This window comes from Sus scrofa, chromosome 15 (genome assembly GCF_000003025.6).
Source record: "Sus scrofa isolate TJ Tabasco breed Duroc chromosome 15, Sscrofa11.1, whole genome shotgun sequence".
NCBI lineage: Eukaryota > Metazoa > Chordata > Mammalia > Artiodactyla > Suidae > Sus > Sus scrofa.
Window position 1 is genome coordinate 34,764,703 of NC_010457.5, and position 16,039 is coordinate 34,780,741.

Here is a 16,039-nt window from a genome sequence, read left to right on the forward strand (position 1 = left end):
AGGGGGAGGGGAAGGGAGTGAGATGGATTGGGAGCTTGGGGTTAATAGATGCAAACTATTGCCTTTGGAATGTATAAGTAATGAGATCCTGCTGTGTAGCACTGGAAACTATGTCTAGTCTCTTAAGATGGAGCATGATAATGTGAGAAAAAAGAATATACTTGCATATGTAACTGGGTCACTATTCTGTACAGTAGAAAATTGACAGAACACTGTAAAGGAGCTATAATGAAAAAATTAAAAACCATTATATAAAAAGTTTAAAAAATTAAAAAATTTGGCCATACCTTGGTAAACGGCTTTAAATCCAGGAGAGGCGATGCTGTCGTCAGACTGTAGGTGCAGCCACATCTGGTTGCTCATACTCACGATAAGGTCAGGAACGCTGGAGCCAGTGAGTCTGCAGAGAAGAGAAATGTTAAAATTACTACTTCAGGCACAAAATATCTCCACTTTTAGCTTGGTGGGGATGGGGGGCATTCTGCTTAAACAAGCAAGCTATAGATAGATAGACAGACAGACAGATAGACAGACATATAGGGATATGTAGCAAGACTCTCCTTCAAAGAATCTTTAGGGACTTGTAATTTATATTCATGTTTGAATTGCAATATCATTGGCCCCTTACAGTATTTCTTCTACTGTGTAACTGTGAATTTGGATCTTTCATTTTGAAAATCGCCTTAGGGTGACAACCTTCCCATTTGTCTGGAACTGAAGGGCTTCTCTGGATGCAGGGCTTTTAGTGCTGAAACTGGGTCAGTGCTGGACAAACTGGGAGGGCTGGTCATCCTCTGTGATGGAGAGATGTGCTCTATTACTGTGTGGTGTCCTAACATCGCATCATTAATGTGAAAGCACGTCTAAGCTGAGAAACACTCTAGTGGCTTCACAGAATGCTAGGGTTTCATAGTCTGGAATTTCAGATGCCTTTACCACAAAATCCATTTTGAAATTATATCATAGGCTGGAATCTTCCTTAGCACTAAAAAGAAATGATCTATCAAGCCATCAAAAGACATGGAAGAACTGTAAATGCATTTACTGAGTGAAAGAAGCCAATCTGAAAAATCCACACACTCTGTGATTCCAACTCTATGAAATTCAGGAAAAGGCAAAACTATGGAGGCAGTAAAAAGATCAGTGGTTGCCAAGGGATGGGGGGAGGGAGAGAACAGCAGAGCCCAGAGGGTTCTTAGGGCAGTGAAACTAGTCTGCGTGATACTGTGATGATGGGTACATGTCATCACACACTTGCCCAAACCCACAGAATGTGCAACACCAAGAATGAACCCTAATGTAAACTATGGACTTTGGGTCATGATGACGTGTCCAGGTAGGTTCATCTTTGGGAAAAAAAAAAAGTACCACCAGGTGGGGATGTTAATAATGGGGGGATGTTAATAATGGGGGAGTCTATACATGTGGGGGGCAGGGGGTATATGAGAAATCTCTATACCTCCCTCTTAGTTTTGCTCTGAATGTACAACTGCTCTAAATAAAGTTTGGACACACACAGACACACACAGGAAACCCAAAGTAACGGCAGATTACGAGAATACTGATGAGAAGAATAGCATCCACAGCTGAGACAGATTAGGCAAATTTATTGACCTTTCCCTCTGCATATTAATGCCAGGTCACAGTGAACGGAAGTTTCACGGAGCATTCATTGTGCATTAACAAAACAGTCACATAGTGGCTGCCATCAGCCAGTGAGAAGAAACACTAAATCCATTGACTGAAGTCAACATGCTGACAGAAAAGCATGTTGAAAGAGAAAAAGTGAGAGGAAAAAAATCAATTCAACCAAAACAAATGCCTCTAATCAAATAGGAATGTTTGCTTTCAGGTATAGGAGCACATGGTTCACCCATCAATCACAGCGTTTATGCATCAACACGATGTTCTCACCTGAGGCGTGGTGGAAAACTTCATCTTCAAAGGAAGATGAACAGCCGTGATTACACATGGGGTTACACACAAATTGAAAAAAAAGGAATATTTCAGTGAGTGATGTATAGTCACTAAATATGTACTTCTTTCTGTAGATTTTCCTTCGTTGGGAAGATGGTTCCTTTATGTTTTAGTCGTTCTGTTTGCTTGCTGGATTTGAAGAGAGATTTTGTTCCTCCTTATGAGTACATTTTAACCCTCTCTGACTGCTTTCCCATGTCTTGTAAATGTCACAAACCTATTATTACCCTATGCAACTACTTCTTCCTTGGAAATGGGATTGTTTCAATAATTTGTAACTAAAAAATAAAATAGATTCAAGGTTTTTTGTTTTTGTTTTTTTTTTTTTTTTTTTTTTTTTTTTTTTTGTCTTTTTAGGGCCACACCTACTGCATTTGAAGGTTCTCAGGCTAGGGGTTGAATCAGAGCTGAAGCCACTGGCCTACACCACCACAGCAACGCCAGATTTGAGCCAAGTCTGTGACTTACACCACAGCTCACAGCAACGCTGGATCCTTAACCCACTAATCAAGGCCAGGGAGCAAGCCTGCATCCTCATGGATGCTGGTCAGATTCTTTTCTGCTGAGCCATGATGGGAACTCCAAGATTTAAGTTTTGATGAAATATTTAAATAGTCATCATTAACACATAAGCTACCCTTGCTTTATTTTCTCCCAAATTGACTTTCTAGTACATAATGTTTTAATTTAAATTTAAAACTATTCTAATGAATCACTAAATAATTTGATTTATTTGTTTGAAAATTATAATAAAATTTTCTTTGGGGAAAAAAAGTCATCATATCAGAGGTGCCTAGCTTTCCATCACCCTCTCCTTCAATGTTGGGTTCTCACTCTGTTTCCCCAACCATATTGCTGTTTTTAAGCATCCTCCAAAAATAGTGGCATGTTTCAGCCTCCAGGTTTTTGGTGACCTTTAAATCACTGCCTGGAGCGCCTCTGCTTCCTAGGTAAGAACGAGGAGCTCTTATGGACAGAGGGCTCTCACTCACTATTTTCCACTTCCCTTAGTCAAGGCAGGGATGTTTCCTCCTCGGTCATTGTAGAAACTGGCACACACCTCAGCATCCATCTCCCACCAAATTCTAAACCTGCTTGAGAATGAGCTTATGTCACTTGACCATTTTATCCCCAGACTCTGGTATATAATATGCGACAATTTTTTAAAAAATGTGTAATGGAAAATATAAATTAGTCCTCATTAAAATTCATTAACTACATGTTTAAATTTCATAGGGATATCTCTAAATAATTACTTAAACTTTTGTTTCATCTTAGCATAATAAAGTCTTGGTATTTGGGGCCCTGTTGTAGCTCTGTTCTTGAGTTTCCCCATGATTTCAGCTATTATTTTACCTCTCTGCCATTGTCTTCATCTGGGGAATAACTGTATTATGTTGTCTTAAAGGAATCATTCAGATCTAAAATCCTATCATCTTTTCAGCAGATTTCGGCTGTGATAAAGCCCTTTCCCTCTATATAGTTTGTTTAATACACCTCCTTGCAGTCAGGATCCATGAACTGGAATCAGCAGTATTTATAAATGTATCTTCCAGCATATTGAATGATTAATCCAGAATGTGGTAAATGACTTCTGATTATGTTCCTTTTCTACAACCAGGGCACATTGCATTGGAGAGAATGTCTGAACTCTTTCACATGAAAATGGGTCACTGTTCTTTAAAGCTTAATTGCCCATATGAGGCTGCAAATTTATGATGCTTTGGTTGCAGCTAATGGTACAGTGTATATGAAAACCATCTCATTTCTTGACAGATCTTTTTGGATCTTTGAAAAGATTCAACAATTCTATCCTTACGCCCATGAAATATGTTTGCTAGAAAGAGATCATGAAGTTGAACTGACAGCTTTCACTCAGCGTAACACCATGAACACCATGTGATTCTCCACATTTCTGTGTGTCAATAGGCTATTATACCTTGGTACTAATGAACAGAACTTCCTTGTATGAATATACCAAGGGGTGTTTATCTCTTCATCAGTCTAAGGATATTTACATCCTTTCCAGTTGTTTGGCAGTTATAAACAGTTACTGTAACCATTCATGTAGAGCGAATTTTACTTCTCTAGGATAAATACCTAGGACTAGGATTGCTGGATCATATAATAAATATTTAACTTTGTATGAAACTTCCAATCTGTTTTCCAGAGTAGCTGCACCATTTTACATTCCCACTTACTGTCTCAAAAATTACACAGCACGTGATTCTATTTATGTGATAGTCTCAAAAAGGTAACATTATAATGAAGGGGAATAAAAATCAGTGGTATAGGATTTAAGGTGGGAGAGAGTGTCACTACAAAGAAATAACTCAGATTTTTTTGGAGGGGGTGAAAAAATTGTTCTGTATCCTGATTCTAATGGCTGTTACACAAATCTATACGTGTATTAGTACTTATACATCTGTACTCCAAAAGTTTCTATTTTACCATATACTAATTAAAGAAGTAATTTGTTTAAATTTAGAGATTAAAAAAAAAACACCCTCTGAGCATGCCACAAAACTGTCAAAACATGAATTTGATGCAATGTAACACCTGTAATATGTCACACCTGCATCCTATTGGTAGGTACCTGAAAGGAAAAGGGAACCTTTAAAATATTCCTTTCAATTGTAAATCCAGCAAGTGAAAACTAAATGTTACTCCTAGTTAAAACCTGGCCTAAACTCTTTACAGTTTTTAAACATCAATAAATTTCATAAATTATGAAGAAAGTATAGGAAATGCAGAGTTATTTAAGATACATATTTTAGTTGGCTCTTTGCCTCGACTGGGTTGATACATTGTGTGCTGGAGGTTAACAAGGAGAGGTTAAGACACAGGTGTGATCTGTGTAGGAGGCGCCTGGTAGGAACCACTCCCTCAGGGATTGACTAAATTGCCTTTAGTAATATTCACAGATGCCCTGATACAAATCCTTGGTGAAAGTTGGCAGAGCCAGAGTCACAGGTTGACTTCATCATTAAAGAAACCAAGGCTGAAAGGATTTAAACTCTGGGGTTGGGAGGATATATTTATAATCTGAGGTTCTGCACATCTTTAAGTACAATACTGACCAGACCCAGAAAGCAAATCCGCCTGAATGCAGCCCTGGTCAGAGAGTTAAAGGGTCTCCATCCAACAGCATCCAGCCAGCTCCTCCAATAACGGAGTCACCAGTAATGGTCTATTTGCACCACATGTAACAGAACAGAGAGCCAGACAGGTGGAGAGGAGCAGGACTCTTGACTTTTACATCAAATTAGCTCTAAAAAATCAATCGGGGCAGTAGTTTTATAAAATAAATTATCATACTATTATACAATGTTAAACCCGGAGATGAGCAGCACATGTGCTGAAGTTGTCACAATTTTTCCAGTTGACATCAATGTGAAATTAGAGCCGTCTTTGCAGTGAATGGCTCCTGCACATACTTTGTTCAAATGTGCGGACTTTATTCACTGTGCTGGGATCCACACTGGCCAGGCAGCCCAGAAGATGATGTTAGTTATATCCATCATCTGCCGTCTCCACTTTCTACCACCGAACAGTATCAGAATTGTAAAGCCGTTCTATGTGCAGCTGTCAACAAAATACTGAATCCAAACTTATCTTGCACATGAAAGGAAAAAAGTTTACTAAGGCCCATAATGAAGTTACTTTACAGACTTCTGTTTTTGAGTGCAGCCCAGACTATTTAAAAGTATATGGACATGGACACCTTTTCTTCCATTCTCTCCCCTGATAAGCTCAGGTATAAACCTGGAAATGGCACAAGAGACAACCAGAAAAGGACTCTGAAAGAAGGCAGGGAAAGGCAAACTGGTCTGAGACTCCAGGACAAAGAAATAGTATATCGCAGGCTGTCTGTGTACACCCACAAACAGTGGACCCACCCAGACCTGGTGTTTCCAGAGCCCTGACCAGGCCACAGAGGCTCCAGGTAAGATGCATCCTTACTGGGATGCAACTGATAGCCCTCCAAGGACATCATACAGAATAGCACCATCAGCGTGGGATGGATGAAGGACATCGGTGACAAGAGGTGTGCAGGGCAAGCCCTTTGCCTTCTCTGGGGCCCTGGGGGATGGATGAAGAGCCCTGGTAACAACAGGTATGTAGGGCAAGGCTTCACCTTCTCTGGGACCCTGGGACTCCCTTTGCAGAGTGAAGATACTGAGGCAGCAGAACCTGTGGGAGAGACCCAGCCACGCTAGTGACCCAATCCAGGAAGATTCTTGTCTCCGCAAATCTTGAGACAAGACTTCCCTCCCCCCAGAGACAGGAGCAGAGGAAAGTGGGAAGCAAAGGGGGAGATGGAGGAGGGGAGCACTGATAGGGAACCTCATTAACTCCTCCCCATGAGCAAGGAGAGTGTGAGTCCCTTGGGCATCGGTCAGTCAAGCAGACCAAGACAATGCCTTAAGTCTATGATAATTCACCTGCCCTTGGAACCCCAGCTCACACGACATAGCTAAGAACTGCATGTTAAACCTAACCAGAGTGACTGCCTGATAAAGTAAGAGATTTATATAGTTCCCAGCACATCTCAACATGCTATACAAAACTGCCAGGGTCCAATCATCACAGCAAGAGCCGAGAAAATCACAACTTTAACAAGAAAGACAACTACCTGACAACACCTGAAATGAATCAGATGTTGAAATTATCTGACAAGGATTTTAAAGCAGCCACTGTGTAAATGCTTCATTCATTTACAAATTCTCTGCAATCAAATAAAGAACATTAAAATCCCAGAAAAGAAATTATGAAAAACTGAACAAAATCTTGAAAAACAGCCAGAAAGAAATGACTCATTACATACAAACAATCATTTGAATTTTAGGGGATTTCTTAACATCCTTGGAGGTCAGAGAGAGTGCCACATTATTTTTCAAAGTTTGAAAGAACGGTCACCTAGAAATTTTATATTCAGTGAATGTATTCTTCAGATATGAAAGAAAAAAATACTCAAAGAATTCATCATTAATAAACCTAACCTTATAATTGGCTAAGTTCCTCCTGAGAACAGGAGGAACTCAGAGCACTGGGAGGGAAGGAGGAATGAAGGAGAGGGTAAAAATAAGGGAATATAAAGTATATTATTCTTTTATAATAAGTCCTATAAATCATATTCAACAGGTGAAATAAAAATTGTAATGTTTTATGATATGAAGACACTCATATTGAAAAGTTAGGACCTAAATGGACATGAGGTTTCCATAATTCATCTGAAGTGGTAAATGTTGATACCAGTTGTAGTAGGATAAATAATGGCCACATTGTATAATGATAAAAGGATTGCTCCACTGGGAAGACATGAACGTCCTAAATGTATACATACTAATCATCAGAGTTTTAAAATATATGAAGCAAAAACTTACAAAGCAGAGAGGATAGACAAATCCGAAAGTACAGTTGAGAAAACATACCCCCTCTTTTTAGCAACTAGACAAAATCAACAATTATATAGACAATCTGAATAATACAATCCACCAGTAGGATCTATTTGACACACAGAACTCACTCCACCCAGCAACAGCAGAACATACATTTTATAAGAACCTATAGAACATTATATTTGAAATAGAACTAAGGTAAACTGTATCCTGGGCCAGAAAATAGACCTCAACACCTCAAATCCTTAAAGGAATTGAAATAATATTGAATATATTCTCTAAACATAATAGAATCAAACCATAAGTTAACAGAAAGGCTACAGGAAAATTTTCAAACATGTGAAAATCAAATAGCACATTTCATTTCTAAGTAATCCATGGTCCAAAGAGGAAGTTTCAAGTAAAAAACACACACACACACACGCACACACATACACATAGAACTGAACATAAATGAGAAAAAAAACATTGAAAAATATGCTGGATGCAGCTAAAACAAGAGGAAAAGGTATAGGACCCAATGACTGCATTAGATAGGAGGAAAGGTGTGAAATAATTCCTAAGTCCCCATTAGGGAAATTAAAAGTACAAAGATATATCACCACATACCTTTTAGAACAGGGAAAAAACTGACAAAGACAAATGCTGGTGAAGATGTGAGAAACTGGATCACTTACACACTGCTGGTGAGAATGTGAAACAATGTAATCACTCTGGGAAGCTAGTTTGGCAGGTTTTTTTTTTTTTTTGAAAACAGAACACGCAACTAACATACAACCCAGTAATTACCCAGATTTCCTGGGATCTCTCCAGGAGAGGTGAAAACACAACCTGTACAGAAATGATTATAAAAGTTTTCTTCATGATTGTCAGAGCTGGGAAGAAGCCAATTGTCCTGCAGTGGGTGAATGTCAAACAGGGACTCATCCATGTCACAGAATACAACACAGCAAATAAAGGAACAATCTGCTGAACAAGCAAAACTCAGAGCACTTTGCTGGGTGAGAAAAGGCCATCACAAAAGGTCACACAGAGTATTATTCTGTGATATAATGTCATCACAATGACAACATTTTTACAAATGGAACACAGATAGTGTGTCTGTCAGGGATGGGGACAAGTGTGTGGAGAGCAAGATGGAAGCAATGATGAAAGAGCAAAATGGGTGAGCTCTGTAATACTGGAAATGTTCTGTGTCTTGATTGTGGTGAAGGATATATGACTAAACAGCTGATAAAATTGTACAGAAATGAACACACAAATGGATACAAATACAACTGGGGAAATCTGTGTAAGATTGGTGAATTGTACCAATGTCAACATCCCGGTTGTGTTGTTTTATTATAGATTTGCAAAATGTTACCATTGGGGAAACTAGTTGAAGTGAACAGAGATTGTGTATTGTGTTCATACGTGCATTCTGATGTTCACAGCAGCACTATTTACAACAGCCAAATCATGGAAGCAACCTATGTGTCCATCAACAGAGGAATGCATAAAGAAGATGTGGAACATATATACAATGGAATACCACTCAGCCATAAAAAAATAGTTAAATAATGCCATTTGTAGCTACATGGATGGACCTAGAGATTATCATATTAAGTGAAGTAAGTCAGAAAGAGAAAGACAAATAACATATGATATCGCTTATACGTGGAATCTAAATATGGTACAAAGGAACCTATTTACAAAACAGAAACAGACTCAACATAGAAAACAAACTTCTGGTTACCAAAAGGGAAATGGAGGGGGATAAATCAGGAGTTGGGATTAACAGATGCACACTGATGTATATAAAATAAACAAGGATTTCCTGTATAGCACAGGGAACATTTAATATAAAAACCTATAATGGAAAAGAATATGAAAATGCCCATTAGACATTTTGCTGTATCCTTAGTTATAAGCTAGAGCTCCCCTTTTCTTCCTCTACTAAAAGGAAATAACACCTTTGTTTCAAGATTTTCATGAGATAATGCAGGTTCAGACAGGTTCAGCGAAGGCAGTTTAGTCTCCTCTTTCCTTCTTCCTTTCTAGCATAGTTCATTTCCAAAGACAATTCTAAGCACTGCATATTTCATTATATTAGGGCAGAGATTAAAAACTGCAGAAATATAATAATATCTCCTCTTTGCATCATACTTTTAACCTTTCTCAAACAATTTTTCATTAGCTGTTCCATTTTACACTGACAACAATGCTTTCAGGTTGCAAAGCTGGCAGGAAATGGGGAGTCAGGTACTGTTTTAAATGCACTTAGTCCCCCAAAAGAGAATGACTTCACCTTTGAGGTTAATTTAATGTCAAAAACACACAGTACACACTTTAAATGCTTTTGACTGATGAATCATGGAAAAGAGATCCTTAGCTCTTCAGGTTAACAGTGTCAAGAGAGAAAGGCATGCATTTTCTGGCTCCTTAGAGAAAACTGCCACAGTGAGTCAACACTGGAGATATAATTGGCAGAACAGCGGGAAAATGATGCAAGCTGTCTGGACTCCAAATTAGCTAGAACTAGCCTCCCCCACCTCCGCAGGTGCTGCTGTTGTGCTGTTTCCTGGGGACCCATGGCTTCTTTTCCTCTTCAAGAAGGCTCCCCAGAGACAAAGTTCCGTGGTCCCTCCAGTATCAGGTCAGCTTGCTGTCCCAGAACAGGTGGTATCCAAAACCCAAACTGCCAGTGTCCAGTGGCCCACTGATTTCCCTGCTGACAGGGCTGTTGGAACAGAGCACCTAGACGCCATGGGCATCCAGGCCATGTTGCCTCTGCTAGCCCTCCTCAGACCAGGCAGCCTCTGCCTTCCCCATGTGCTGACTGACCTCCAAAGCCTACTGTCACCCACCTCTGAGTCCTGCCATGTCTGAATTTCAATAAACGTTTCTTCAAGCAATCATGGAAGAAAGTTTCCCCATAAACAGACAGAGGAGGAAAACTAGCAAAGGATGAACTTTGTGTCAGAATAGAGTCCTAGGAGTTCCTGTTGTGGCTCAGTGGTTAACAAACCCAACTAGTATCTATGAGGATTGGGTTTGATCCCTGACCTTGTTCAGTGGGTTAAGGATCCAGCATTGCCATGAGCTGTGGTATAGGCCAGCAGCTACAGCTCCGACTTGACCCCTATCCTGGGAACTTCCATATGCTGTGGGTGCAGCCTTAAAAAACAAAAGACAAAAAAAAAAAAAAAAAAAAAGAGTCGAGTCCTAGCATTGAGTCTGAGCTGCCCTTTTCTGTGTGTCTGCTCACAGGCACCATCATTATGAGAATGATTGATTACACGAAGAGAAAGAGTTGTGATCACCTGGTCCCAGAGTTCTAAGGAGTGCACTTGATTTCTTGAAAAATGGGCTTTTGTCTAGAGAGCACTGAGGTTGCTATCCTTATGTGCTTTTTCCTAATATAAATGGCTCAAGCTTTTCTCCAAAGCTCTGAGATATAAAATGATAAACTCCTCTGATGATATGCAAAGATACACAGACACACAATCAGTTTTAAGTGTCTGCTTTTTATGACTGTTGTGTGCTTTGTGGTTGTTTAATAAAAAAAAGAAATGATGCTCCTTAGTTCGGCCACTAAGAACAACAGTAGAGGTGTGTGATTATAGTTGCATGACGGCTGAAGCCCCTTCTAGAAGCAAGAAGCAATTTTAAGAATAGTGGATCAATCCACCACAAGAAACAACCAATGTCCTTATTGGTTAATAGACAAATAGGCAAAGGCAATACTGCTTGCTCACAGATCTCCCTGATGCTGACTATTCATCCCTTAGAGAGATGAGCACTCAAAACCTGTCACATGTGCCTGCAATCCCCGGGACATCCTGAAATTAATGCAATATTTCAGTCACCCACCACTAATAACTGCAAAGGCCAGAGGACAGTCACAGAGAGAAGTATCGCTGGATGTGGTTCTTCTACAAATTAAATTTGAGAAAATCATCAATATATATCCCTGGAGAGATCTCAATAGAGATATGTTAAATGAGTTATTTAATTTTGTTTTTAAGTCTGTCATTCTGGGAGTTCCCATCGTGGTGCAGTGGTTAATGAATCCAACTAGGAACCATGAGGTTGAGGGTTCAATCTCTGGCCTTGCTCAGTGGGTCAGGATCTGGCGTTGCCGTGAGCTGTGGTGTAGGTTGCAGATGAGTCTCAGATCCTGCATTGCTGTGGCTCTGGCATAGGCTGGTAGCTACAGCTCCGATTAGACCCCTAGCTTGGGAATCTCCATATGCGGGGGGAGCGGCCCTAAAAAAAGCAAAAAAAAAAAAAAAAGACAAAAAAAAAAAGTCTGTCATTCTGGAAAAGTAACCTGAATAAATTCATCCATCTTTTGGGAATATTAAACTATTGAAGGAGTCTGCTAACACTCAGTTGTTCTCTTTTTGAGCCATGAAAGTTAAGAAAATAAAAAGCTATTAACAGAAATTAGAATTTTTAAGATCCATATTCAGGATGAGCCAGTTATCTTACCTTCCACATTTCTCCCAAAAATCAAGATCTGAACAGAACTCTATAGGCCACCTAAAAGGGGGAAGCTGTAAGATACTGAGCTTGAGGTAGTAAATGCCAGCCACACATAAAGAAGTTTGTTAACTCAAATATTGTTTAAAACAGTTTTGTGAGATTCCAAAATTCTATCCACTGTCTAGTATGGAATGATCCCAGCCCATGTGCCATTTCTCCAAGTAGGTTTTAAAACTCCATGCTGAGAATCACGTCTAGCATATAAGTACTCAAGAGTATTTGTTGATGTATTCTCTAAAATTACCTGATCATCCGAGGACACCGGCTGTGATCCTCTTTTTTTTTTCTTTTTCTATAATTTTGTATGCTAAGGAAATATATCAGTGGTTTTGCTCTTCTCTCCTGCAGATGATTAAATGCCCAACTGATCTTTGTTACATTATGTTTCCCAAAGGGCATTTCACTTTGATTCAGTTGGCTATTTAGTTTTTCATTTATAGATCTGAGCTATTGAGAGGAGGTTCTAATAACACTTATGTCAGGGTAATACATTGCCTGCTATTGTGCTCTTAACAAGAAATAGCATTAAAAAATGGGTGTATGACTTCGGATCTTTAATAGTGACCTAAGGGATTTTTTCATATGGTCCTGCTTTGCTACATTTATGCTTTATATTTTGCATTTATTTGAAAATTTCTCTCATTTGTTTTAGTGACATCCTTTCTTAAATTAGATGTTATGGTAATAATAAAGCTACTTTACGTGCAGGTTGTATTTCTTAACTCTCCAGTGCATTCATATGCCTTATTCTTTTTGCTTCTTACCACAGGCAGGGAAAGTTTATCATACATATTTTATAACTATGAAAACAGAGGTACAGAGAGGTGAAGTGACGCCATTCACGGTCACAGAGATAGTTAATAGTAAAGCTGAAGCCAGAAACACCACATTTGGCATCCTGGCTGCATTGCCATCCACTCTATCGCTGCTCACAAATACTGCTCTGGACCAAAGCCAGGCTGTGTCCCTGCAGCCAACAAGGAAGACTTCGAACAATATAGATGTCTGGGCCCCACCCTGCAGGAAGCCATGCCTTTACAAATAAATGCAATTTGGGCTAGTAATTGAGCAAAAAAGAGTAACTACTTGGTAAGAGTGGGGGGAAACAGGGACCTTCACATACTGTGGTGGGAGAATAAATTGAAAGAAACTTTGGGGGGGATCATTAGAAAAGCATAATGATGTAAATGGAGATACACCTTACTCCTGAAATTCCTCTGTTGAAATTTTTCTCGAAGGCATCTAAAATAATTATGACAATGTATTTGTGCCATGTAGTTTATTGCATAGCTGCTTATAAATGCAAAATAGTCATGGGGCGGGGGCAGGGGAAGTGAACGCCTATCAGTAAGAATCAGTTAACAACCATGACACATCCGCATGAAATGATAAAGAGAGCAGGTACGGTGCAGGATCACTGCTGGAACACATGCTTGAACATATACTAGGTGTGTGATGTCATCGTTTATCTGATATAGCATGAATTTATATGACAAGACAGTATGAATCCCTAAGTCATAGGATTAAGGTGAGGACCAAACAAGGTGAAGTGTACTAGGCATTTAGCATAATGCTTGGTATGTAAGAGGCACTCAATAAATGCTACGAGATTATTACAGATATCATTATCATTATTATCGTAAGTCATGGGACAGTAATATGATTTTAATTAGTAGTAGTAAAAGTTATGAAACATGAGACAGGAATGTGTACTGGCAGGGAACTGTGTTTGAGATACAGCAAAGGAGAAGGGAACGTCCCCAGTGCCTTCAGAGCCATCGATTCTAAAGGCATGGACAGATGTTCAGCTACAGCACTTTTTAGGGTGTGATTCATCTCATAAGTAACTGCTAAATAAAAATATGAGTGGGTATAATAGCCCCTGCTGGTTTTTTGGTTCCCTCCAACCCAGAAGAATATGTTGAAGTGCTCAGGGCCAAGCTTTCTCACAAAGAGAAAACCACAACCATGTATAAGTAGATTAAGAGAAAAAAAAGTGAAAATCCTGTAGAAAGATGTCCATTAATGAAAGTAGTTTCTGGCTTAGTCATTTCAGAAGCCACTACAGGGCACTGTCTTTGCAAGGGGCAAACCCAGAAAGAAGCTGCGAAGATATTTCCTTCTGTGCTGAAAACACTGAGGAGTAAAGATATATCTGGGTTCTGGCCTACATTCTGATAGAACATGTCTCCTAATAACTAACCAGACTGCCCTCACAGCAGCCCTCACAGGAAGTGGCAGAAGGTGTCCAGGGCAAAGTGGAACAGACCCTTTCATGACTCCAGCATCAAACATGCCAGCGTAGGGTCTTATCTGCAGATGTTCCTAGTGGGGCTGCTACTGTTTTTGCCAAGACTCTTGATATGGCGTTCCACAGATATACAGGGAGTTACTCCACACAACTCTCCACACAATCTCTTTTAGTTTTGTATGCTGCTTTATAGAATGCAGAGCTTTGGGAAGACATACAGCCTTATTCTAGAAAATACTTCTGCTTCCCCAAACACTGATAATATAATCAGTGTTAAGAGAGGGGCTGACGGGGAGAAGGTGAATTGAGAGGCTCGCCATGTCTATGCTCTGCTGTCCTGTAATGTTTTTGCTCTATTTTTTAATGGTTTGGAATTTAAAAAACAAAACAAAAACAAAACATTGGCATCAAAAAACCCCACAATCCTGAAATCTTGTGAAATCAAATTTGGAAACCACTAATTTAGCCACACGTGGTGTTTATTAAACTTCCAAGTGGAAACTGAAAGTCTATAACAGGATCTCAAGCACACATCTGCGTCTTCACAGATAACACATGTAGAGAAAGAAAGAACAATGAAACATATACTTACACATACAAGACTGTTCTGGTATCACCCACTTTCCCAGCGTCACCCACTGTTAGGGTGTCATAGCCTCTTTCCAGTTCAAACTCCTCAAAGGCAAGCTTGATGACCTAAATCAAACACAGAGAGAAATAGTGAGCATAACAGGAATTTTATGTGACCTTAAATATTGCAAATATCCAGTTGTAGTATTCATTTTGCTCCATAATTTCACTGTTATCTCAAATGATTTCAAGTTGCTTTTTTAACATAATGATTGTATACATTTCAGAGCCCTCGATTATAGGATTTTATGGAATTCAAAACTGCTATTACTCCAAAGATATTTAATATCAGATCTAAAAATGAAATTAACCCATTCTGCCATAAATCAAATATCTATCGAACATTTAATAACCAAAAGGTAAAACAGTATAAGCAAAATAAATGTGGATGGCAGTTGATGAGATATGTTTTGAGGATGCCTAGAACACCAAGAAATAAATGTTCTATGGTGATACCTGCAGATTTCATGCAATTACCCATATTAACATATGAAAAAGACTTTCTGAGGCTAGAAAGTTGTCCATTACATATAGCTTTGCAAAACCTTGTCTTTTTTTAAAATAAATAACATTTTGTCTTGGTGATCAACACCATCTAGACAAGATTGGTTTGTGCCTGACACACAGAAATATTGCAATACTATGAACTACTTTCTATAGATCACAGGATTCTTTTCTTTCTTTTTTTTTTTTTTTTTTTTTTTTTTTGTCTTTTTGCTATTTCTTTGGGCCGCTCCCATGGCATATGGAGGTTCCCAGGCTAGGGGTTGAATCGGAGCTGTAGCCACTGGCCTACGCCAGAGCCACAGCAACGCGGGATCTGAGTCGCGTCTGCAACCTACACCACAACTCACGGCAACGCCGGATCATTAACCCTCTGAGCAAGGCCAGGGACCGAACCCGCAACCTTCATGGTTCCTAGTCGGATTCGTTAACCACTGCACCATGATGGGAACTCCAGGATTCTTTTCTTTTGGTAAAAAAATTTCTTCCTTTGTTGACCAATATTGTGATGAAGGGGGAAGAGACTCTGAGGTGTCATAAAGTTAGGCTTGAACCTTAGGTGACAAGGAGAAATAGCTAGATGATGGAAATACATGATAGATAGATATAGATAGATATCTGTAATGGGTAAAAGAGAGAGGCTATCACAGATAGATGAAAGAGATGGACAGATAGATAGACAGATTCATAGATACATAGACATGATGGATGGCTAGATGAATAAATAGATGGATAGATGAATGTATAG

At 39.3% G+C, this 16,039-nt stretch overlaps 1 protein-coding gene across 1 annotated transcript in view; it reads right to left on the reverse strand.

Moving 5' to 3' along the window:
• The window catches only part of CSMD1 (CUB and Sushi multiple domains 1), a 1,882,041-nt gene that overhangs the window by 402,981 nt on the left and 1,463,021 nt on the right, over nucleotides 1–16,039 (reverse strand). The window contains 2 exon segments of the mRNA XM_021075826.1: nucleotides 288–400; nucleotides 14,750–14,853. Coding sequence (XP_020931485.1) covers nucleotides 288–400; nucleotides 14,750–14,853 — 217 coding nt within the window.